The 23,128-nt window shown below is 45.5% G+C and overlaps 2 protein-coding genes across 3 annotated transcripts; both read left to right on the top strand.

The window, feature by feature from the left end:
• Positions 1-527: 527 nt before the first annotated feature.
• Pak1ip1 (PAK1 interacting protein 1) lies at positions 528-9,790 on the top strand. Its single transcript, XM_041632800.1, has 10 exons — positions 528-851; positions 3,547-3,709; positions 4,158-4,278; positions 4,353-4,427; positions 5,004-5,056; positions 5,973-6,118; positions 6,202-6,299; positions 8,241-8,340; positions 9,084-9,207; positions 9,313-9,790. The coding sequence occupies exons 1-10, from the start codon at positions 768-770 to the stop codon at positions 9,504-9,506; spliced, it is 1,158 nt and encodes a 385-aa protein (XP_041488734.1). The 5' UTR covers positions 528-767; the 3' UTR covers positions 9,507-9,790.
• A 1,349-nt stretch (positions 9,791-11,139) lies between these two features.
• On the top strand, positions 11,140-18,754 carry LOC121434041 (transmembrane protein 14C). Of its 2 annotated transcripts, none has more exons than XM_041632802.1 (6): positions 11,140-11,245; positions 12,034-12,088; positions 12,551-12,627; positions 13,862-13,963; positions 17,328-17,415; positions 18,295-18,754. In XM_041632802.1, exons 2-6 carry the CDS (start codon positions 12,066-12,068, stop codon positions 18,344-18,346), a joined length of 342 nt encoding a protein of 113 aa, XP_041488736.1. In that variant the 5' UTR covers positions 11,140-11,245; positions 12,034-12,065; the 3' UTR covers positions 18,347-18,754. The 2 variants fall into 2 exon arrangements, with proteins under 2 accessions (XP_041488736.1, XP_041488737.1); XM_041632803.1 differs by lacking the exon at positions 11,140-11,245 and adding an exon at positions 11,746-11,764.
• Positions 18,755-23,128: the final 4,374 nt, after the last annotated feature.

Here is a 23,128-nt window from a genome sequence, read left to right as displayed (position 1 = left end):
TAACGCGAGCCAGTTTTAGGAGCGTTTAGATCCGAGAACCGTGCTGGCAAGAAGAGCTGCGTACGGCATGGTCTGGTTTGCGGGCTGGATATGGACTGGCAGGCCCGGGCACTCAGTCCAGCGAGGGGACACGGTCAGAGCTCCGACAGCCGGGAGCCCGGATCGATCCTGTGCCGATCCGACAGAAAGGGTCCCAAAGTGCTTTCTGCCCCAAAATGAAACCCGTCGCTTTGTAATCGGAGCCACGGGAAACTACAGAAGGAAAATAGGAGCGAGGAGGCGGCCGGCCTGGGTGATGTGGAGAGACCCAGTGCCCAAATAACGAGAAAACCGCAAAAGGAGAAAACTTAACTTCTGAATCCATAATCACCGCAACACGCCAAGAACCTCAACCACTAACACCCACCGATGCCGGAAGTGGACCCGCCCCTTCCATAGACGCACCGGAAATTGGGGCTTGCGCGGAGTATTTTCCGCCCACTTCCCAAGGCCCGCCTAGGTCACAGTGTCCCAGGAGTTGCCTGTTTGCAACAACATTATTTTCTCTCTGCTGTGAGACCCTCTCTCTACCGGCGGCTTCTCGCCTCTAGCTCCACGTAGAAGGACCACGTGACCTTCGAGAAGGCACTCAGTTGCTGCAGACACAGGCGCCTAAACGGTGCCCACTACGTGATGACGTATAATTCGCGCGCCGAAGCCGAAAGCGCTTGCCTCCTCTTCCGTCAGCTCCTCACGCCGGCTTGTTTGCACGGCACGTGTGTTGCTGAATGGAGCTGGTCGCTGGCAGCTACGAGCAGGTCCTGTTTGGGTTCAGAGTGCACCGCGAGCCCGCGACGAGTGGCGACCGAGAGGTGAGGCGCCGCGAGCCCGGGGCGGCGGCGGGAGGAGGGGGGACGGTCGGGAAGGGCGGGCTGGTTCCCTCCCGGGCCGACACGGCGGCGCCTGCTGTTAATGCTGGGTCTCCGTGGATAATTGGAGGATTTGCGTGGATAACTGGTAAGCTTATGCCGGGAATCCCGGCTCTCGAGAGACTGAGGTAGGATAGAGAGCTCAAAGCCTGTGTATAAAGACCCTCCTCTTTACAGAGTAAAGGGTTTTCAAAAGGAGATATCTACTTGTTATAGTAAATAAAAATGTCTACAGACGGAAACGAAAACGTTGATCTCAGTGTGGAAAGTTGGAGCCAGGGTAAGGAGGTAGCGAAGAGAGGATGGCTGATGCTTGCAGGAATGCAGTTGGATGGGGAGGAATGACTTCTCATTTTTTTGCCTAGTAAGGTTGAATGTTGTCAACTCAAAGACATGACACGTGGTTGAGGGGATAGATAGGTTGCTTTTTTCACATCTGTTCGGCGTATGTATTGAAATATGTATTGTATGTATTGAAATATGTATTGTGCCCCATAAAAAATGCAGTTATGTTCATTCAAAGGAAGGAAAACTTAAAGCATTCTCGGGGCACGAAAAAGCTGGCATTTGAAGCACATATACAAAAACGAGGTGTCCATTTAAGCTGACAAAAACGTTAGCTGTTCAAGGTCTAACGTAAAAGTAACTTTACCATTCCCTGAGTTTCTGTCCTAATGAACAAAATACTACGTCTGGATTGGGATCAAGAAAGTAATACAAATTCACCATTTATTGTGAATTACTGGTAGGGTGAAAAGGTGCCAGAGGTGTGGTTCCTGCTCTAGCAACCTTCCTGATTAAAGGGCTGGCAAACAAGAAAGAGAAATACTTGGTGTGTAGCACAGTATGAAATTTACTTTTATTAGGTATGAAAATAAGGTACAGATCATTGGCAACACAGTAGTAGTCAAACAGAAAACACGGCCATATACAGGACTAGGAATGTGATCTCCTAATACTCCAGATGATCACTTCTGAACAGTTCCAATTATCACCCACAAATCCATTCTGTTGGGCACTTCCTTGGTGTGTTTTCTTTGTAGTGTACTTATTTCCGATACACAACAACCCTGACACAGATCCAGCCATTCTCATTTACAGACAACAATTGGGAGGTTTCTCACAGGGCAAGACACTTTATAAATACAAGTCAGGGTCCACCATGCGTTTCCCAGGCTTAAGGTTTTCACATTACCAGGTGCTGCTTCTAAATCTAGCCAATAGCCAAGGTGACCAGTATTATTTATGTAATTTGAATAAAGAAGTAGTACTTTGATATGAAACTTGCATGGTTAAGTCCGGTGGCTCATGTCTGTACTCAAAAGGCTTAGGCAGGAAAATTAAGAGTTTAATGTTTAAGCCAGCTGTCGTGGCTCATGCCTTTAATCCCAGTACCTGGAGGCAGAGGCTGGAAGATCTCTCTTGAGTCCTGGGGCAATCTGGTTTGAATAGTGAGTTCTAGGAGAGCAGCAACTACACAGTGAGATCCTGTCTCAAAGGAAAGAAAACAGAAAAAAAGGATAAAATTAGCCTGGCTTACACAGTGATTTCAAGACTAGCCTGGGGTTACATAAGGAGAACCCTTTTTTTTTTTTTTTTTTTTTTTAAAGAGGCTGGGTGGGCTGGTGCACACCTTTAATCCTAGCACTCGGGGAGGCAGACGCAGGTGAATATCTGTGAGTTTGAGGCCAGCATGATCTACAGAGTGAGTTTTAGGACAAGCTCCAAAGCTACAGAGAAACCCTGTCTTGAAAAACAAAAAAATAAAACAAAAAGGAGACGAGGAAAGAAAGAAACAAACTTAGAAGAAGTAAAGCCACATGTCCCAGGCATGTTGTGTCTTGAGTCCACGGAGTCCTGTTCTTGACTGACGGAGGACTGTCCACTGCTGTAGTTCTTTAGGACGACAATGATTCACCATAGGCATCTTCAAAGAGCTTTGCTGGGGGTTTTGTTTTGTTTTCTTCTTCCTTCCTTGGTTAATAACACTTTCCACACAGTTTCTTCAATTCAAGAGTACTGTATGTGTGCGCATGTGTTCTGTACTTTGTACTCATTCAATCACGTTTCTCAAACTAAAAACCATGCAGTAATGAGCACCTGGTCCCTGAGTCTCATTAGCAGTTCTCAAGGGCTCATGTTGGTACTAATGAAAATTTACCCATAGGTCTTATTTTTCTTTATAGGGCTTACCCTGTCTTTATCTCTGTGTGATAAATACATCACATTCATTTGTTTTGTATTTCTTTCCTTGGAGTGAAAGTTGTACTTGAATACAGATCTCTTGGTTCATTGTTATTTCTACCAAGCATATATAATAGACTAGTTACATAGATACCAATGAGAGAACAGGCAGTTGTTACTGGAATTATTTCTCATAAAAAGCCGAGCATTTGAATGAATTACTGATATGGAAGCCTCTATGTAAGTCTCCATTATTGGGATCTGGAGATATGCTACCGAGCTTAACTTACACTCCTTATTCGGGTCTCCAGTCATTTTGCTTTAATCTGTGTATTAGTACCTAGTTTTTCTCTGTTTGCAGGATACACTGGTTGATTCTGTAGATTGTAGAACTGTATTTTCAGAGAACTGTGATGTGACTGTGGTGTTGATCGTACATTTCATTCTGTCTTAGACATGGACTCCTGTGGCTGACTTCACTCACCATGCCCACACTGCCTCCTTGTCGGCAGTGGCAGCCAACAATCGCTTTGTGGTCACCGGGAGCAAAGATGAAACAATTCACATCTATGACTTGAAAAAAAAGATAGAGCATGGGGCTCTGCTGCACCACAGTGGTGAGTGTGTCTTTCTCACTATTCTATTGCTATGAAAAGACACCGTGACCAAAGCAGCTCTTACAAATAGAAAGCGTTTAATTGGGGCTGGAAGAGCAGCCAGTGGCTTTTGGCCCCTGCACCATCTCTCTAGCCCCTAAAGCTGTATTCTTACAGCTCAGCATACACAGAGACTCTTGAATTTAATTTTCCAGAGGCACCAAAACAAATGAAAACTGTTGGTTTTAATAAGAAGAACACGGATTCCTTTCCCCACACTTTTAAGGTGTAATTCAGTAGTGCCAAGGCACTGACTTTCCCTGCTTTCCTGGTGCTAGGGATTCACCCTGGGTCTTGTCTGTGCTAGGAAGAGCCACTTCCATACTGCATTCATCCTCTTGCACTTCCAACCAGACACAGAATTTGTGTTCAAAATCAATATGATGGTTGCCTGTCTTCCTTTTCATAGGCACTGTAACTTGCCTAAAATTCTATGGCACTCGACACTTAATTAGTGGTGCAGAAGACGGACTCATCTGTGTCTGGGACGCAAAGAAATGGGAATGCCTGAAGTCCATTAAAGCTCACAAGTGAGTCGCTGTGGCCCTGTTGGCATTCTTACTGTGCCAGTCAAGCTGAGGGCTAACTATCCCTTTCCTTTTAGAGGACATGTGACTTTCCTTTCTATCCACCCGTCCGGCAAGTTGGCCCTGTCTGTTGGTACTGATAAGACATTAAGGTAAGTTATAAATTCCCAAGGGCATCTTTACTAATGTATCTTGTACTTAGCAATAACAAGATACTTGTTATTGGTCCATATTGGTCCAAAGTTTTCAACAATTTTAAGTTGTGATAACAAGAGCAAAGCAGAAAGGAAGTCAGCAGAAACTATTTTGTAACGCTGCTGTAAAAATGATCTATATTGACCAGGCAAGATGGTTCATGCCTTTAACCCCAGCCTTTAGAAGGCTGAGGCAGATGGATCTCGGTGAATATGAGGCCAGCCTGGTCTACATAGCAAGTTCCAGACTGAGACCCTGTAAGAAAAAACAACAGCCCATGTTTCTGTTACTGTACGGTGAATGGGGAGGAGAGTGACCCTGAAGAGAAATGGGTGACTAGGTGAAAGTGCAGTTGACAACATGTTTAAAGTGTCAGGAAAGGAAGGAAACATTTGTTGATACTGCTACAAAATAAAGGGCAGCTGCTTTTTAAGTATATAGTCTGTAGTGGAATTGCCCTGTGAGGAGGCCTGTTGTGCTTTTTTTTTCCCACTTAGTGACATCATGCTCTAAACAAACCTCCTGTTTTACAGAACATGGAATCTTGTAGAGGGAAGATCTGCTTTCATAAAAAATATAAAACAAAGTGAGTATTTTGTACATTTTATAATAACTAGCTAGACTATGAATGTTCACAGGTACATTTTTTATATATTGATTATTTTATGTGTATGAGTATTTTGCATCCATGAACATCTGTGTACTGCTTGGATCCTTGATGCCCTTGGAGGTCAGAAGATGACATTGAATCCCCTGGAACTCAAGTTACAGATGGCCATGTGGGTGCTGGGAATCAAGCCCAGGTCCCCTGGAAGAGAAGTCTATGTTCTTAACTGCTGAGCCATCTCTCCAGCCCCTTTTTAAAAAGATGTATTTGGTTTTTATTTAATGTGCCTGAGTGCTTTGCTTGCATGTAGATATGTGGGCATGTGGGCCTGGTGCTGTTAGAGCCAGAAAAGGGTGTCCATTCCCCTGAACCACGTGCTGGGAAATGAACATGGGTCCCCCTGCACGAGTGGGAAGAGCTGCTAACGCTGAGCCATTCCTCCAGCCCATGGTCTCATTCTCTGTCCGTGTGTGTACATGTGTACTTCCTGATCAGATGGTGGTGGCTTCTGAGAACGAGAACAAGTGTTTCATGTTACTTTCTCTTCTGTGTTCGCTCTGGGTTCTGCCACACACCGTCTTTAGGACTCAGTAGTTCCTTAAACTGCATTTGTGTACAGTTTACCTTCTGAAGTATGTTAGGGATTTGTTTTGAGATTACAACCATTTCCCCTTGGGAAAAATGCATTTTTCCTTTTTTTATTATCTTTTTTTTTTTTTTTAAGAAAAAAAGTCTTTGTAAGATGGGGTAGGGCTGTTGAGACAGAGTCTCATATAGGCTAGTGTGATTTCAAAATTGCTGTTGCTGAGGCTGGCCTTAAACTCCTGAGTTCTCCTTTCTCTACCTCCCAAGCACTGAGGTGGCCCGGTAAGATAAAGATGGTTTTGCCCTACAGATGCTCACATAGTGGAGTGGTCCCCAAGTGGAGAGAAGTACATAGTAGTTGTACTGAATAAAGTGGATGTCTATCAGCTGGACACGGCGTCCGTGAGTGGCACCATCACAAATGGAAAGAGAATCTCGTCGGTCACATTTCTTTCAGTGAGTTCCGGAAAGCAGGGGTGGAAGTTTTGAGGTGTCATAATTCCTGGGGATATTCAGAGTATTGTTTTTCTTTCTCTTAGGACTCTGTCCTTGCAGTAGCTGGAGATGAAGAAGTTGTAAGGTTTTTTGACTGTGATTCCCTAGAGTGCCTCTGTGAATTTAAAGCTCATGAAAACAGGTATATTTTTTTTCTAAAGCAGTCTGTGTCTTACTGAATGTCAACAGGCAATAACTTCATAAATCTGTGGGTGCATGTGTGTCTCTGAATAACACCAAGGGGACTCAGACATGTCACATGGCTGTGATGCCTGGCATCTATGGAGATGATGGGAAGTGTTATTATATCCCTGGATTTCATAATGCAAGAGGAGGGAAGTGACTGCGACAATAACTCTTAGGCCTGGCAGTGGTGGTGCATTCCTTTATTAATCCCAGTACTCAGGAGGCAGAGACAGGCAGATCTCTGTGAGTTTGAGAGCAGACTGGTCTACATAGCAAGTTCCAGGACAGGCTTCAAAGCTACAGAGAAACCCTGTTTTGAAAAACAAAAACCAACAAACGAAATAATAATAATAATAAAATTACTCTTAGACTTGGAGCCTAATATCAAGCATATTTGAGCAAAGCAAAAGCTTTGTTCTCGACTACTGCTCTTCCTTTTCTTAATCTCTTTGCCCACTGCCCCCTTTCCCTGCAATTTTCTTTCATAGGAAAAATGAAATAACGTTATCGAGCTCCATCTCCAAGTGTTTGGTATATGTATATAAGGGGGTAGATATGAGTCTCAGAGTAAGAGATCATTAACTTGGCCAGGATCATTCCACACTTAAGTAAGGGAGCTCTCCCAAATCCAGGCCAGCTGATGCTTGATGTGCTGCTTTTTTTTTTTTTAAGTATAATTTTGAGAAAGGCAATAGCATACAGCATTTTACTCCAGTGTAGTTCATCAGCTTAATCTTCCATGTCTCAAGTAAGTCTTAAATCTTGCTTTCTGGGAATGGTTGTTTTAAGAAACCTGTCTTTGTAAACCTTCAGTCCTGCAGTTGGTGTACAGTGTTTTCCCCGGTATTAGGAAGTAAAGTCATTTTAGGAAAGCCGTTTCTAATGTATTCACGACAGTTCTACTTCGCCATTCTTTTTCCGTGATGAGCAAAACATTTGGGAGCTTGGGCTCCCATGGCCCACACTGTAGCAAGGCCGGGGTGCTTTGGCAGATGCTCTAGCTGAGCTTCCTTCCCAGCCTGTCTTGTTTACTTAGAGAAAACTTGAAAGGCTAGCAGGTCAGTTAGGGAGCCTATTTGTAGAGCCACCTCAGGACCAGCCTGAGCTCCGTTCTTATCCCCAGGCACTTCCTCCTCCGTGGTGCTTTAATTATTATTGTTTAATTGTGTGCTGTGTGTCTGTGAGGTGTGTATGGGGGTGGGGCACCCGCAGTGAGTGTGTGGAGGTCAGGACAACTCTGGGAGGCGATTTTTTTCCTTCCACGTTTATGTGGTTCTAGAGCTTGAACTCTGGCCAGCCGGCTTACCTAGCAGGTGCTTTTACTGAGGGAGCCATCGTGCTGGTTCCATCCATGTTATTTTAAAGTAAATTATAGTTTTGAGGTTTTTAGGCCTGGTGATGGCGTGGTTTTACTTCTATCTGAAACATCTATCTAGCAGAAGTGGAAGGTGAATGGTCTGTTGGGCAATAGTCACAATCCAGAAAGAAAAAGGCAGCTTAGACTGGAAGTAGTGATTGCCCTGGAGTTGGAGAAGTTTGTTTTTCTCTTCCTCTTGGTGAGCCTGAAGTCAGCATCTTTCCTTTTTCTGGATATGTAGTTGGTTGGGTTAACAGGCTTCATCTTGTACATCCTCATCTGGATTGTAGGACCTAGGAGGTTGCGTGAGTGTTTGTACCCGTCCTTGCAGTTTGTTTTTACGATCCAGACAGTTTTATCCCATATTTGGCGTGAAAATAGCTCACTGTTCGATGGGAATGTGCAACACTTGTTATATCTTAGCTTGTTTATGGACACTTTGAAAACACTTGAAACATTGGAAAGCAGGAGACTGTTGTAGTTTTATGATATCACACCCTCTAGAAGAAATGATCTCTGGCATTAATGTTTCTATCCTAGGGTAAAAGACATACTCAGTTTTGAAATTCCAGGACACCATGTTCTTGTCACAGCATCAAATGATGGTTTCATCAAAATGTGGACGCTTAAGCAGGATAAGGTCAGTGTCTTCCCCCAGTGTCAACACACTGGATAGTAGTATATTAAAGTATTACTTTAACAGTCTGTTTAATGAGACTCATAAAACATAGATCCTTAGGCTTTGGGCTGGTGAAGATCGGGTCTCAGACTATTGCCCTTCTAACCCTTTAATGTGCCGTGCTTTCCTTGTGTCGTCTTTAGCTCTAAAAATGCTAGAGAAAAAAGATTGCCATTACTAGAAACAGTCTGAAAGATCTTGATCAGTTACGGAACTACTACTAATTTTGAACCAAATAATCAAACACTGATTTTCTTTCTTTAGTCTCCTTTCTCTCAGTTTAGTATTGTTTATTTTCAACAATACTGCAGGTGTGATTTGTCTACGTAAGACATCACTTGTGTCCTTAGGATTTTCTAATTGGAAGACATTGACTCTGTGAACGGCCTAGTGAGATCAATTATAAACCACAGGAGTCAGCAACCTCTGATATTGTTTTCGTATGCCCAGGAAATACAAGCTCGCAGCACCTGACGGGTGATGTCATGAAAGACATTGCTGGGCAGTGCTCATGTAAACCCTGGTGGAACGTGTCTATGCGTGGGTACTGTGATGCGTGGAATGGTACACTCATTCTGGCACTGACTGAAGCATTCTTTAGTGGTACATAGTGGTATAATAAGACCTCAACTAAGATTATTTCATTATGGAAAAAGAGGAAAATTCCTCTGGGCTAAGTATAAGGTTTTTCCCTTCTGTTTCAGAAAGATCCCCCATCTTTGCTGTGTGAGGTGGACACTGGTGCCAGGCTGACGTGTCTTGGAGTGTGGTTAGACAGAGCGACAGATGGAAAAGGGAGTCTTCCTCCAGCAACAGAGCCTTGCCCTGGTAAATTAAGTCAACCATTTAAAAGATTGAGCAGTCTGCTCCTTCCTGAGTTGTTAAAACTTCACTTGAGAGTGAGAAACTTAATGTGCTATTTCTTGTGTTTAGTAAATAAAGAACCCAAAAAGATCAAAAAGGAATCTGGTGATAAGAATCAGGAAGAAGAAACATCAGGACCTAACTTAAAGAAGTCTGGTTTAACCAGTGACAGCAAGAAGCCAACGAAAGGAAATAGCCCGTTGTCAGCCAAGATGAGGAAAATGACAGACGTGTTGGAAAAGAAGAGAAAAAAGAAAATATAACTTACATGGAAAATCTCAGACATCTTCTCCCCAAGAGAATGTCTTATTGACAAATTCTTCTTTTCAGATATCACACCTAACTTTCCCGTGTGAGATACAAAAGGATTTTCTCCTTCGGGAGAAAACGTGTAGCCTAAAACTGAGCCACTTTTAGGTGGCACTTTGTTTTGTTAAATAGTAAAACTATTTTTGGCAGATGGCATTTTATTATATATTGACATATGTGGTCATTGTAATGTACACTTTTTACTGTTCAAAGCAAGTAAAGATGTAAAACTACTGTATTTAAAATGATCCAGAGTTTTTACTATATGTGGTGGTGCTTGGGATCACGCCAAGGGCCTTGCATGCTAGCAAGCTTTGCCTGTGTACCACCAGCACCCAGCGCCTTATTCCTTGTGCAGACCTGTCAAGTCTTCACCAGAGAGGATGAAGGGCTTTTCAGACAATTCTGCTTCTAAGCAGTGAGTGACAAGCAAATTGAAAGGCAAGGAAACAACACTTCTCAATTTCCCATCTTTCAGAGCATCAAAATAGCCACCCACTTATGCTAGTCTAAACCAGTCTTGGTTCACTTCCTTGTTGCCATGACCAGACATAATCCTCTGCTTCATAGGATTGGTATAGGGTTACCAAGATGTGTCAGTGTGTGTACGTCTTTGAACGAGCCTAGCACACTGTAGGTACTAATGACAGTGACCTGTTACTACCACCCTCATCATAGGATATATTTTGTCAAGTGATGGCATACACCTTTAAAGTCAGTGCTCAGAAGGCAGAGGTAGGCAGATAGTTTAAGGCCAGCCTGGTCTACATAGCAAGTTCCAAGATAGCCAGATCTACCTACTTACCTACGTACATACATAACATTCATAAAAAAAGGACAGCTCAATAGATGTCAGTTGCCTGAATGTCTTGATATTAAAGGATGGGAAGCCCCAAGGGCATGATTTAAGTAGAAATCAAAAGAAGATGGCTTGGTGGTAGGTGGGGTACTTGCCACTCTGGTAAAAAGACTAGAGTTCAACTCCAGAAGCCCAGTTGTGGAAAGATAATTCATGCACTCCCTCTCCCAGCCCAACTTAAAGTAAAATCTTTAAGTTTTATTTTTATTTTATGTGCATTGGTGTTTTGCCTTCACATATGTGTGAAGGTGCTGTGAGAGGAATGGGAGTTAGAGACAGTTGTGAACAACTTGAAGGATTTTCTTCCTTTGGTATCCTGGATATTTTTCCAGCTGCTGTCTATTATTGCTGGCTCAAGCAAGGTATGTGTCCCAAGGGCTTTTATCCTGAGGCATTTATGCAGATAAAAACATTAGATGTAAAAGTTTGATTTAATAATAGAGACACTGGCTACTGATTTTGAGTGTTGTCTTGATATTTCTCTTTGCTAAACTAAACCCCTCCAACTCATCCTCCCAATGGCAGCTTATGGGTCAGGCACTGCACCTCTTCCCTGCCTCAAAGCTGGGACTCAGACCTGGAAGCCAAACCCACGGCTCCTCAAGCCCCACCTCTCCCAAGAATGCAAAATACAACGGGCCCGGAACTAAGTCCCGCCCCTCTCCCGCCCTAGGTGTCGCCCATCCTCTCCCCTAGGCTCCGCTCATCGCCTCAAGCCCCGCCCTTCCCGCTCGGACGCAGCGCGCGCAGTGACGTCTGCAGACCCGACTCTGGACCTGCTTCCCTTGCTGTGCGCTCGCACGTTCGTCCTTCAGCGCAGGGGCTCCGATTCCGGTGTGTTCTTACTTTGCTCCTTTTGCCACTCGGGAATTGTTCCGCATGCGGCCGCCCAGCCCGCAGGCGCGGGGGACTCTCCGGTGCACCCGCTGCTGAGCTCGCTTCACCGGCCCGCTCTCTGCTCCTCCAAAACGTTGTTGAACTCGGCGCTTTCGACTCTCTCCTGACCCGGAGGTTCCCAGCCTTCCGGGAGTGGAGACCCAAACGCGCCTGCGCTCCTTCGGTGCTGCAGAGGGTTGTTTTGTGAGAGAGCAGGAGTTAGTTACTTTGTCGGCGTGTGGAGCCCAGTGCAATTGTGACTCGGGCTCCCGGGCATTTTCTTGTCCCTCGCTCCAGCCTAGCAGGAGTTGAGTGTCGGATCCAAGGGTTTCTAAAAGTTTGTAAGTTAAGTGTTGACATATGTGAGGAAACAGCGTTCTGACCCTCAGAGAGGATTAGAAGAGTTGAGGCATAGGCCGTTTGGTTTCTGATTTAGCCACCACTCAATTAACTGCTGAAACAGTCAGCTGTGGACAGGTACTAAGCAGAAGGAGTCCTTCTGTGAGTCTGTGCTATAGCGAAGGTTGTAGAAATACTTGGTGCTTCTCCAGCACTTCCGTTCATACGGAAGGAAGGCTTTACCCGTTAACCCAGTTACCTTCACCGGGTTGCAGCTCTAGGGCGACCAGAGGCTGCGTGTGTGCCCAAGGACCTGTTTGCACCACTACGGAGAGCTGTACTTTGAACTCATTTCTTTCTGACTACAAGGCGTGAGTGTTCTAACTGCTCTGACCTCTCCCCCACAGGTGCAGGCCTGGTGTGATCTCCAAAGTGAACAATGCAGAAGGACAGTGGCCCATTGTAAGTGCCCACTGTGTGGGAATAGAATCACCCAGAGCTTCTAAAACCAGAGCATGTGACAGGAGCCTTCAGCCTTCCACAGCCTAGGGGCAGCATGGGTTGTGGCATGATCCATGAACTAGTGGCCTTTGACCTGGATTTGAATTGAATTCGACCTCTGGCTAGTTCTGGCATGTCACCCAGCCTCTAGTTCTGTCCATACAGTAACAAGATTTGCTAGAAATGACTTTTTTTTTTATCCCTGCCAGTGATTTTAAAAACCATGTTTGTTTAACATAGTTTAAGATGCACAAGTGTCATGTTGCGTGTCCAGGGGGTCAGAGGACAGTTTGTCGGAGTTGGTTTTCTCCTTCTGCCCTGTAATCCAGTCAGACTCGGATCGCCAGCCTGAGCTTCACACTGTGATTTTTGTGCTGTGTTTTAAACTTGGTTGTCACTGGCTTCTCCCTTTTGCCGTTCCAGGGTGCCTTTACATTATCTTGGCTTCGGCTATGCGGCCCTGGTTGCCACTGGGGGGATTATTGGCTATGCAAAAGCAGGTAAGCCCTTCCTGTTACTCTTAAAACTGTCAGTGATTCCAGTGAAATGGGGGTCCCCAGGGTCCTTGAAGCCTAGTTTTGCTCGACTTGGCTTTGCTAGGCCCCTGAGTGCAGCCTGCGTAGTCAGGCTCCTAGCTCTTCCTGCACTGGCCTTGGGCTATCTGGATAAGTTGAGCCAGGCATCTTTTTTCTTTTTTTTCTGTTTACAGATAGGCAGAGGTGGTCGTGGGTGGTTGTTATCACCCTTTGCCATACACCAGATCCCAGTGCGCTGTCAGCTCCTCGAGAGGGAAACCTTGTCTCTACGCAGTGTGTGTTATCTGTTTAACACCAGCCTGAAGCCAGGGCCTTATGTGGGTTAGACAAGCATTGTATTGAGTCCCCCCCTCCTGAAGGAGCGAGGGCTGGGGTGTGTAAAAACTGACCGTCCTGTAGCGCTTGCACTACAGGAACCAGGCTTGAGACTTAAAATCACACGCGCACACAGACAGACAGACAGAGACACGAGGACACGTGTCATTCTTGATACAAGAATGCCCCTTTTCTATATAATCATGAGTGATCTCTCAGGGATCCGTAGTTCCTGATCTCGCTGAGGGCCTCCGCTTGTAAAGAACACAGTCTGCACTGCGTGGAGGCTACACCGTAGCTCCCGTGCTGCTACAAGTTGGTACGCAAGCCAGGAACTGGGCTGAGAGCCTTAAAAACACAGACAGACGCAGAGAGAGATGGAGACATAGACACGGGTCACTCTTGATACAAGAGTGCTGAGTTTATTGTGCCCAAGGGCAGCTTATATAGGGTTCTGGCCACGCCCCAGCTCAGCTGCAGACCCACCAGCCTGCCATCAGGGTCTTGTCCTCAGAGCAGCTGCAGGCTGCTCAGAGCAGAGGAAAACAAGCCGCTCACAGGGAATCCAGGGTCCAGGGGACCACAGCCCCCAGTAGCTCCCAACAGGGATGGATGGTAAGATCCCATCTTCTCTGGTAGACTCCCCTCTTTTTTTTTTTTTTTTTTTTTTAGTTTTTTTAAAGATTTATTTATTTATTATGTATACAGTATTCTCAGTACTCTGCCTACAGGCCTAGACTTCCCCTCTTCTGGGAGCCCTGTGGCTCTAAGCCTTGGGAACACTCTTTTGTAGTTTTACTCTGGAGGGGAGGGAAGTCTCCTAGATTCCATCTGTAATGTGTGACATTACAACCCAGATGCATGCCTGTTTGCTTCTCCCCAGGCAGTGTGCCGTCCCTGGCTGCCGGACTCTTCTTCGGGGGCCTCGCAGGCCTTGGTGCTTACCAGCTGTCCCAGGATCCCAGGAATGTATGGGTTTTCCTAGGTAGGTTTGCCTCAGACTCTGCAGCTGTGTTCTGTTTGGTTCTGACACGCTGGTGGGCAGGTGTGGCGAGTTCTTTTTCCCGCCAAGTCACCTGCTCTGCCAAGGTCTAGGCGGGGCTCACAGTGGTGAACCTTGGGTCGTTTCCCTTTCATATACAGAATGCAGAAGGGTTTTATACTACACGGATTTAATTTTCCCGGTGAGATGTGTTTTAAACAGTGTGTGTTAGTTAACTGCTGAGCTTTCACACTCAAGACAGCTTGCTTGAAACTTAAGAGAAATCTCACACATCCCATGAGGCCCTGAGTCCACGTAGCCTTTTCCCCAGTTGAGCGTCTCTCCCCTTTTATGGACAGTTAATTCTGTCAGACACAGACCTTGCCTTTGGGGAGCAGTCAAGTTCATTGGGAAGTCAGGTACTTGTAACGCAGTGCCTGTTCTGTGTGCTACAATATGGTTTGCGAGCCGTGCAAGGGGCTGGAGATTGAAACACAAAGACAGAGACACGGGTCATCCTTGAAACAGGAATGCCCCCTTGAATCAAGAATTCCAACTTTATTGTGTTCCAGGGCAGCTTAGGTAGGATCTCCTTGACCAATGGCCCCTCCTTAACTCTCAGCTGCAAGCCCACCAAAAATTTCACTCCCCTATCTTATGCTTAGAGCAGCTGCAAGCACAGAACAAGTTGTTTGCTCAGAGCAGCTGCAAGCTTAGGAAAACAAGCTGTTCACAGGAAATTCAGGGTCTGGGGGTCCACAGTCCCCAACAAGTAATGTGACTCTGTGGAACTGTAGACAAGTGCCCTGGTGCAGCCCGGGTTGGGAGGTGGGTGTGGGGGAGATGATAGCCTCTCATAGTGACCTTTGACACGTTTTTCTCCTTCTCCACCCTGGGGCTTGCTTTTGTCAGGGGCGTGGCACCTGTGTGCCCCATACCCACAGTGTAAGAACACGGGCATCTCTAACCCTCCCAGAGGGGTTTCCCCAGCTGTTAGAGTAGGAAGGGAGGCCAGCTGTGGGCAGTCTGAGGCGAGGATGCGCTGAGCCCCTGGTTCTTCTGAACAGCTTCCTCATCATGGTTTGGAGTGGCTCTCTGATCCCAGCGTTCTCCCTTCAGGTGACCCCACGAGTACTTGACTGAAAGGAGCCACTGATGTTGATTACAGCCATCAGCTTCCAGGCCATCCAGTTTCCCGTTTCTCTCCCTGTCCAAGGCAGCTCTTCTCTCAGGGCTTTGGCTCCTGAACTGTGGACTATCTAGGGTCTGCCATTTATTTAGAATCACTCCTGTTGCGGGCTCCCACACATAAAGCTCCCATGCAGTCAGCTTTGCCTGCGTTAGAAAAGGAAGGACCGCTGGGCCTACTTCCTCTTCAGTCACTGGCTTTGCCCTTCCCTCTCAGAAGCTTCTCCTCTCTTCCTCTCTCAGACATCATGGATGCTCTTCATTCTTCATTCTCTTGACCATAGAATGCTTACCGCCCCCCACCCCCAGTCTTGCAGTGACCTGTGTCTGTACAAAACTTTTCCGAGTCTCTCCTCTACACAGGTGACCACTGATGATCTTCTGTCAGTTTTTTCTGTTGCCTTTTCTCTTCCTTTCTGACTAGCAAGCACCTCTGCTTAGGGCCTGGCTCTTCTCTTGGCAGCACCATTGAAAGTCATGCCTTGTTTTTAGGACATCAAGGAAAAGCTTCTCTGCTAAATCAGCGGTTCCCAACCTTCCTAATGCTGTGACCCTTTAATGCAGTACCTCATGTTGTGGTGACTTCCAGCCATAAAATTATTTTGTTGCTACTTCCTAACTAATTTTGGTATGGTTATGAGTATTGATGTAAACATCTGATATGCAGGACCCACTGGTTGAGGACTTCTGTGCTAAAGCTTCTCATGCGTGCAGGTGTTTCAGCACATCTGCCAGGTCCACTGCTTTCACAAGCACCCAGTCTTCATGTATTCAGCTTTGGGGTGCTCTTGCCCTCGGCCTCCAGCAGTGCTGTCTTTGTCCCCGTCTCCATGGCCACCACCTCCCTAGTCCTATCTCTCTACTACTAGGTTGTGTCTGCAGCTGCATCATCTTTTTTATTTTTCTTTCTTTTTTCAAATTTGGAGACTAGTATAAGTAGACGTTTCCTGTCCTGACTGCTTGTGTCCCAAATAATCACTAAGAGGCTTAATACTAATTACAAATGCTCAGTTGATAGCTCAGGCTTATTACTGGCTAACTCTTACATTTAAATTAACCCATTTCTATTAATCTATGCATTGCCTTGTGGCTTTACCTGTCCTCCAGCATGTCTTCCTGTGCAGCTGACAGGCATCTCTATGACTCCACCCTCTTCCTTCCCATCATTCTCAGTTTGGCCTTCCCACCTAACTTCCTGCCCAGGTACCAGCCTGTCAGCTTTTTATTAACCAATGGGAGTAATACATATTCACAGTGTACAGAAGGATTATTCCACAGCAGAGTCTTGTTAAGTTGTCAAGGCTGTCTTTGAACTTGTGGCCCTCCTTCAGTCTCCGTGGAACTGAGACCACAGACACACACCACCTGCTCTGGTTGCCGATAGTGGCTAAGTCTTTGCTTCTCTAGTTCATCCTTCCGTAAAGTTCCTGAATCAGCTCCCTGCTCCCTGTCAGGTCGTGTGTGTAGCAATCATTGTAGAACAAATTAGACTTTGTGTGTGATTCTTTAAGCTAGCTTGTATCTCGACGCTCAAACACCGAAAGGTCGTATTGTTGAATGCAGTTAGTCTCTAGCTTAGCAAATGCAGTCAACGTTTCTCTGCCAAAACACTTGATAGCCAGCATGTAGGGTAAAGGAACTGCACGGTGTTTTTGAGGAGGTGGAAGTAAAGCATGGGTTTTTGCAGAAGAGTTGTGGAAATGAGGCCTTTCTGGCAGGCTGGGCTTGGGGAGGTCACTCTGTCACCAGACAACACCTGACAGCTCAGTTGCTCTTGTGTTTCAGAGACAGAAGGCACGGTGGTGGGAGTGGCCCAGCCCTTTGCGGTAGGGGTGTGTTCACACCTCGAGGGGCCAGGAAATAGGTTGGAGACCTAGGGTGGATGTAGCCTTCAAAGCTTCATTGATCTACCTCGGTCCACTCCATAAACTCCAAAGGAGTGCCCTGAGATGAGAACCAAGCACTCAGAATATCAGCTTCAAGGGAAGAGTCCAGAGTCAACTATAGCAGAATGTGGCCAGTATTTGTACTTAGGCCTGACTATTGTGGGCAGCAGTGAAGCTCAGTGTTCCCCCAACCCCCACCATTATAGGGTGAAGTCTGGACCTCGAAAAGGAGGCAGGACTTCACTCCTCCCCTGCATGGAGGATGTGCTGACTGTTGGACTTCTCTTTTTCAGCTACATCCGGGACCTTGGCTGGCATTATGGGGATGAGGTTCTACAACTCCGGGAAATTCATGCCTGCAGGTCTAATCGCAGGTGCCAGGTACTTGCCTTTCCATTTCTCTTCATTTTTTTTTTTGCTTTTTGCTCAAGACACTTCATTCGGTCACTTCAGTGTGCCTAATCTAGACTTCAACTCCCATTTTTTAGACGAAGTTTTCTCCACACGTGGAAAAGACAAAAAAAGCCTTCGTAGTTGATTTAGGACTTAAGTATATTCATTCATTGTAGACATGATCTTGAATTTGCTCTGTGGACTGCCCTAGACTCCACTACTAATGTCACAAGCCTCTGAGCAAACCCCTGGGTGTGGCTGTGTGAGACTGTCCGTGTTGGTTCCCTGTTCGTTAGTCACTTGAATGTCCTGTATTAAAAGTGTTACTAAAACGAAATTTCTTTTACTGAATTCCATTTTCTATTTAATTGTGAAACTGTCTTAAATTGACAAGTTCTTAAGTATAATAAACACATTCTGGAGGAAGGAGAATTAAAAAAAAAAAAACAAAAGCAACAACAAAACCTGTCTCAGGAAGATATAGATACTTTGTCTTTGGCTATGTTTATGCTGTTAACCAAAGTCTTAAACACTGGAAAGAAAACTTAGGCCAAGGTCACGACACTAGACTGGGAGGCAGGAGACATGCCGTTAATTGGCCAACCCTGTGACTTCTGAGGCTTTGTTCTCTCTTCCCCTCATTTCCTCAGCTCTTCCAGATTATTGGCATTGGTCTAGGGGTACCGTGTGCCCTTGTGAGACTTCTGTGGTTTTTCTTTGCCTCCTGGAAGGAGATGTTTTCTTCCAGACTGCTCTACTTCAGCTCCTCCCTTCACACACAGTTGAGCGGGACCTGCAGCCTTTGATCCTTCGAAACAACACTCACCTGTATGTCCTTAGCCTGATCACTTGTTTTTCTTTGAACAGTTTGCTGATGGTTGCCAAGCTTGGAATCAGTGTGTTGGGTTCTCATCCGTAGTAGCCACACCTGCGCTTGGGCCCCTGAAGAACTGAAACTCCCTACATGTCCACATTTACAATGTCTGAAGAAAAAAGTGCAGCGTATTTACATATTCTGACATTTTACAAATGTCCACCGAGCACGCAGAGGTGACAGTGAGCTTTTGCTGTTGTAACTGGTCAGGGGTGGCGAGCGGCGAGCCTGAGAGCAGATGCTGCCTTCATGCAGTTTCGTTCTTGTGTGATGGCATGTCTCCTGGACCAGTAGACAAGGATGTCAACATGGGGGGCTCCAGAGCCACAAGGCCTGCCCAGAGTGTGTGAAATCTCTCGGTGACATTTGTGATGTGGGATCTTTTGTATAGGTCTGCTGTGAAATCATGTTCCTGTCAAATACCAGTGAAAATAAAGTTTGCTATTAAGAACACTTCTCGGGTGTTCTTTGTTGGAGTGACTGGGATGTTTGGGATGTTGCCTGAGATGTGGAGAGCAGGACAGTAAAGAGCCATGAGGGGATCCGTGAGCGTCATACTTAGGGATTCCCCGTTTGGAATGACCAAGGAGTGTTATTGTTTGGACATTGTCTCGAAGCTTGTTTTAAAAATAATTTGTGAGCTGGGTGGTGGTGGCACACACCTTTAATCCCAGCACTTGGGAGACAGAGGCAGGTAGAGCTCTATGAGTTCAAGGCCAGCCTCTGGGCTACAGAGTGTGTTCCAGGACAGGCTCCAAAGCTACACAGAGAAATGCTGTCTCAAAAACAAAAGAAAAAGAAAAGAAAAACCCAAACCAAAATACACAAAACCCTTTGGGAATTTCTAAGGTAGGACTGTCATGCAAACAGGGACTTAACCTCACATCTGCTTTTAAGTGTCTTGAAAGCAGGCTTAGTGTCTGCAACTACAACCTCCCGTTGTAGCCTGAGCTACCTTCCTCTACTCACTGCCTTGTCTCTGCCTTCCAAGTGCTAGGATTAAAGATGTGCCTGCCACCCAGATCATCCTTAAATACGATTCTGAATATCTGCACTATGCTTATAGGGTATGTCTTGACATGCATGTCTTTTTTTAAAGGTAGGATCTTTCTATATATCCCACGGTGGCCTCGAGCTCACAGTTTCATTTTCTGGAGTGGTGGTGTTACAGGATTTAGCCTTCTTGAAGTATATTGCCCAGAATTCTGTGCAGCTGATCAGGGCACTGTACTGTGCACTGCATGTTTTAGTACTGGAGCCCTGACTCGTTTCTCATCTGAGACCCTGGGTCTTTTTTCACGTCCTGCTGTGGAGTGACTGCTGTAGTCATGTCAAGGACAGGTGCTTGATGATGTGTAGTAATAAGAGCGGCGGGGCTGCGTTCCCAGCACCCCGGCCGCCTGCTCGGCTAGCTTATGCCCCAAAATAATTACACAGACACTGTATTCTTTTAAGCACTGCTTGGTCCTTTAGCTCTAGCACTTACAGGCTAATTCTCACATCCCAATCAACCCATCTCTAATAATCTGTGAGAACCGGTCTTACCGGGAAGATTCTAGCCTAGTCCATCCTGGGTCGGAGCTTCATGCCGGGAGCGGGGCATGGCGTCTCTCTCTCAGGCGTCTGCTCCCTAGAGGAGAGCTGTCAAGTCTCTGACCTCACTTCCTCTTCCTCCCAGCGTCCTGTTCTGCCTACTCCTCCCACCTATCTTTCAACCAATAAAATGGGCCAGGGCAGTGCCTTTATTAGCCAATGACCTTCCTCCATCAATGATGCTGTCTTGAAAACTTTAATAGATCTGAAACGAGGCTGGGCGGTGGTTGCACGTGCCTTTAATCCCAGCACTCGAGAGGCAGGTGGATCTCTGAGTTTGAGGTCAGCCTGGTCTACAAGAGCTAATTCCAAGACAGGCTCCAAAGCTACAAGAAACCCTGTCTCAAAAAAAAAGATGAAATGATTCTATAGCCCTTGTCATAGTGATCACCTTCCACGTGTAGTTGTACCAAATCAATTGACATCAGCAATTTAAAAAAAAAATCATTTACAGTTGAGTGCTGCATAGTGTAGGTCCATTCTCTGGGGAATCAGAATCAGATTGAAGTAACTTGAGTGTGGTTATGCCATGTTGTCCAGACTGGCCATGTTCAGTTAAATTCAAATAATCCTGCCCCAGCCTCTCAAGTACCTGGGGCTACAGGTGTGTGCCGCCATTCGCAGTTTGAATATTGCTGTGGCACTAAGGCTCAAATGTGGGTTCATGCATATCCTAGGCACATCTCAGCTGAACATACATGCTTTTTGTTTACTGCACGGTGATTTTGTTTAGCAGTGCTGAACAAACAACCCAGAGAGCCTCATACATGTCAGGCAAGTGTTCTACCCCACCACCATGTCTAACACCCAAACCAGAGTCTCAGAACAGTGGGGCTACTGGAATTTGGGTCAGTCCCTCCAGAATAATGAGCCAAAATACATCCCTGCCAGCCAACTACTTTTTCGTTTCCCAGTCACCCAGATCTGAATCATCACATAAAAGCTATATTCATTACAACCCTGGCCAATGGCTCAGACATACGCCCTGCCATAGGCCAAAGGAACTTCTGTATTAACCAAAGGTAATAAAGCATACAGAGGAAAATCCCACATCACCCCACTGTGTTGGTCTCGTAAAGGAAAAGCAACAAGAAAGAAAAGACGTTATTTTTGTCATTTTGTGGCACTGTTTTGAATCCAGAGCTTTGTGCATGCCAGGCAAGCACTCTACCATGGAGCAGGCTTTTACTGATTTTGATGTCAGGTCGTGCTAAGTTGTCCAGGCTTTGAATTTGTTTTGTGGCCCATAAAGGACTTGAACTTGCAATTCCCCTGCCCGGATGTGGAATCAATTAAGATGTCCTTTAGTATGTGACAACAAAATTTGATTCACAGAGCCGGGCGGTGGTGGCGCACGCCTTTAATCCCAGCACTCGGGAGGCAGAGGCAGGCGGATCTCTGTGAGTTCGAGACCAGCCTGGTCTACAAGAGCTAGTTCCAGGAGAGGCTCCAAAACCACAGAGAAACCCTGTCTCGAAAAACCAAAAAAAAAAAAAAAAAAAAAAAGAAAGAAAATTTGATTCACAGATAAATATAAAAAAGCTCTGGAACTAAACATATGTAGGAACTTTAAATGCACAATTGCTAAGTGAAAGTAGCCAGTCTGAAAGAGTAACATAGTCTATGGTTCCAGCTATGGGGCGTTCTAGAAATAGAACAGTTAAGAGACATAGATTCTAAGGCCTGGGAGTATGACTTAGTGTAGCTTAGCATGTATAAAGCCCTGGGTTCCATCCCCAGCATAGGAGAGGTACCACAGCGATACAAGATGTTGGTAATAGGGAAAGTTGGGGGAGGATGAAGGGTACATGGGAACTCATACTCTGTAAACCTGAAACTTCCACAACCCCTGCGAAGGACCTATCCTCTGCCAGGGACACTCGCACACATATCTACTGCTGCTATACTTATGACGGCAAGGAAACAAAACCAGCTTAGATAACCACTAACAAATGGAAAATGAAAGTGTGCTGTAGATACGGAAAATAAGCTATAACCAAAAAAAATGAAATTTTCAGGAAAATGGGTGGGTTGAGAAAGTATGATATCAAGCAAGAGGGCCACACACAGGCTAAAACTGCGCGTTCTTCCTCCGACGTGACTCCTAGCCTATAATGTGTACATGTATGTACGCAAAAGTATAAGGGCTGGTAAAGTCTACAGACTTAGAAAGGAGACCGAGAGAGGGTACTGGCAGGTGATGAGGAAGGATGGGAGTGGGCAGAAGGACACGTGGGACATGACAGGGTGGGAAGAGCAGCTAAGAGATAGGGGAGATGGGGAAAGGAGAGCCACAGAAACACATTGTTCAAAAATGTCCTAACGATGCCGAACATATATGCTGCTTAAAAAATAAAAAAAATATGAAAAATAACCACAACAAAATGGACCACAGGATATAATAAAGTTTAATAATTAAAAAAACACACTTGTTAACCTTATATGTAATCAGAGTCCATGTTTCTTAGAAACACCAAGGAATTTTTATTAGCTCTGAGACAATAAAACTGTACAAATACACATAACCACATAACCAGGATAAATTACCATTTCAAGTTTAACATTTTAAACATGTAAATATGAACAGCTATATCTTCTATACAAAAATATATGATTTGATAATGTGCCTATGAGCAATGCCCACAAAATGATGTATATATCAGCATCTATTACAAAGCCAGACATACATAAAAATATTAGCAGGCAATAACATTATTCTTTCAAAAGAATATACAGTACTAATCATGTCCAGCTGAGCAAGTGGCAGGTTTAAAATAGTCCAACTTCAAAAATATCTATTAAAAAACAATTTAGTAACAAAACTAAGGACAATGAACTACACGAAACTGTGGCAACTGAGCGTGTTCGCCCTATGGCTGGAACTTGAAGATCAGAACCTGCAGCAGCCAGGGTTTGCCTGGGGGTCAGCTGGCACACTTTACCTTTGTGTCCGGTAGAAACACAGAAGAGTTGGAGAGTCAGATGAACAAGCATCAGATATGGTTTCCAGAACGTTCTTAATGGTGAGATGACGAGAACCCTGGTGTGAGCAATGTAGAACTTACCAGCCACAGAGTCTGGTGGTCATCTTGAGTTTGGTTTGCTCAAGGTCCGGCAACAGGGCTCATGTCAGCCTGGCACGCTCTGCTCGTCTCTCAAGGCTGGAGAGAAGCTGGTTTCCCGCTAAGAGATGCCCCGTCACTCCTCTCTGAGTTCCAAATGTAGAAAACGAAA

The sequence above is a fragment of the Microtus oregoni genome, unplaced genomic scaffold (genome assembly GCF_018167655.1).
Source record: "Microtus oregoni isolate MIOR12 unplaced genomic scaffold, Mior012 000042F_ref0000377, whole genome shotgun sequence".
NCBI classification, from domain to species: Eukaryota; Metazoa; Chordata; class Mammalia; order Rodentia; family Cricetidae; genus Microtus; species Microtus oregoni.
The sequence above is the reverse complement of the archived record's forward strand: the minus strand, read 5'-3'. Positions and strand labels throughout refer to the sequence as shown.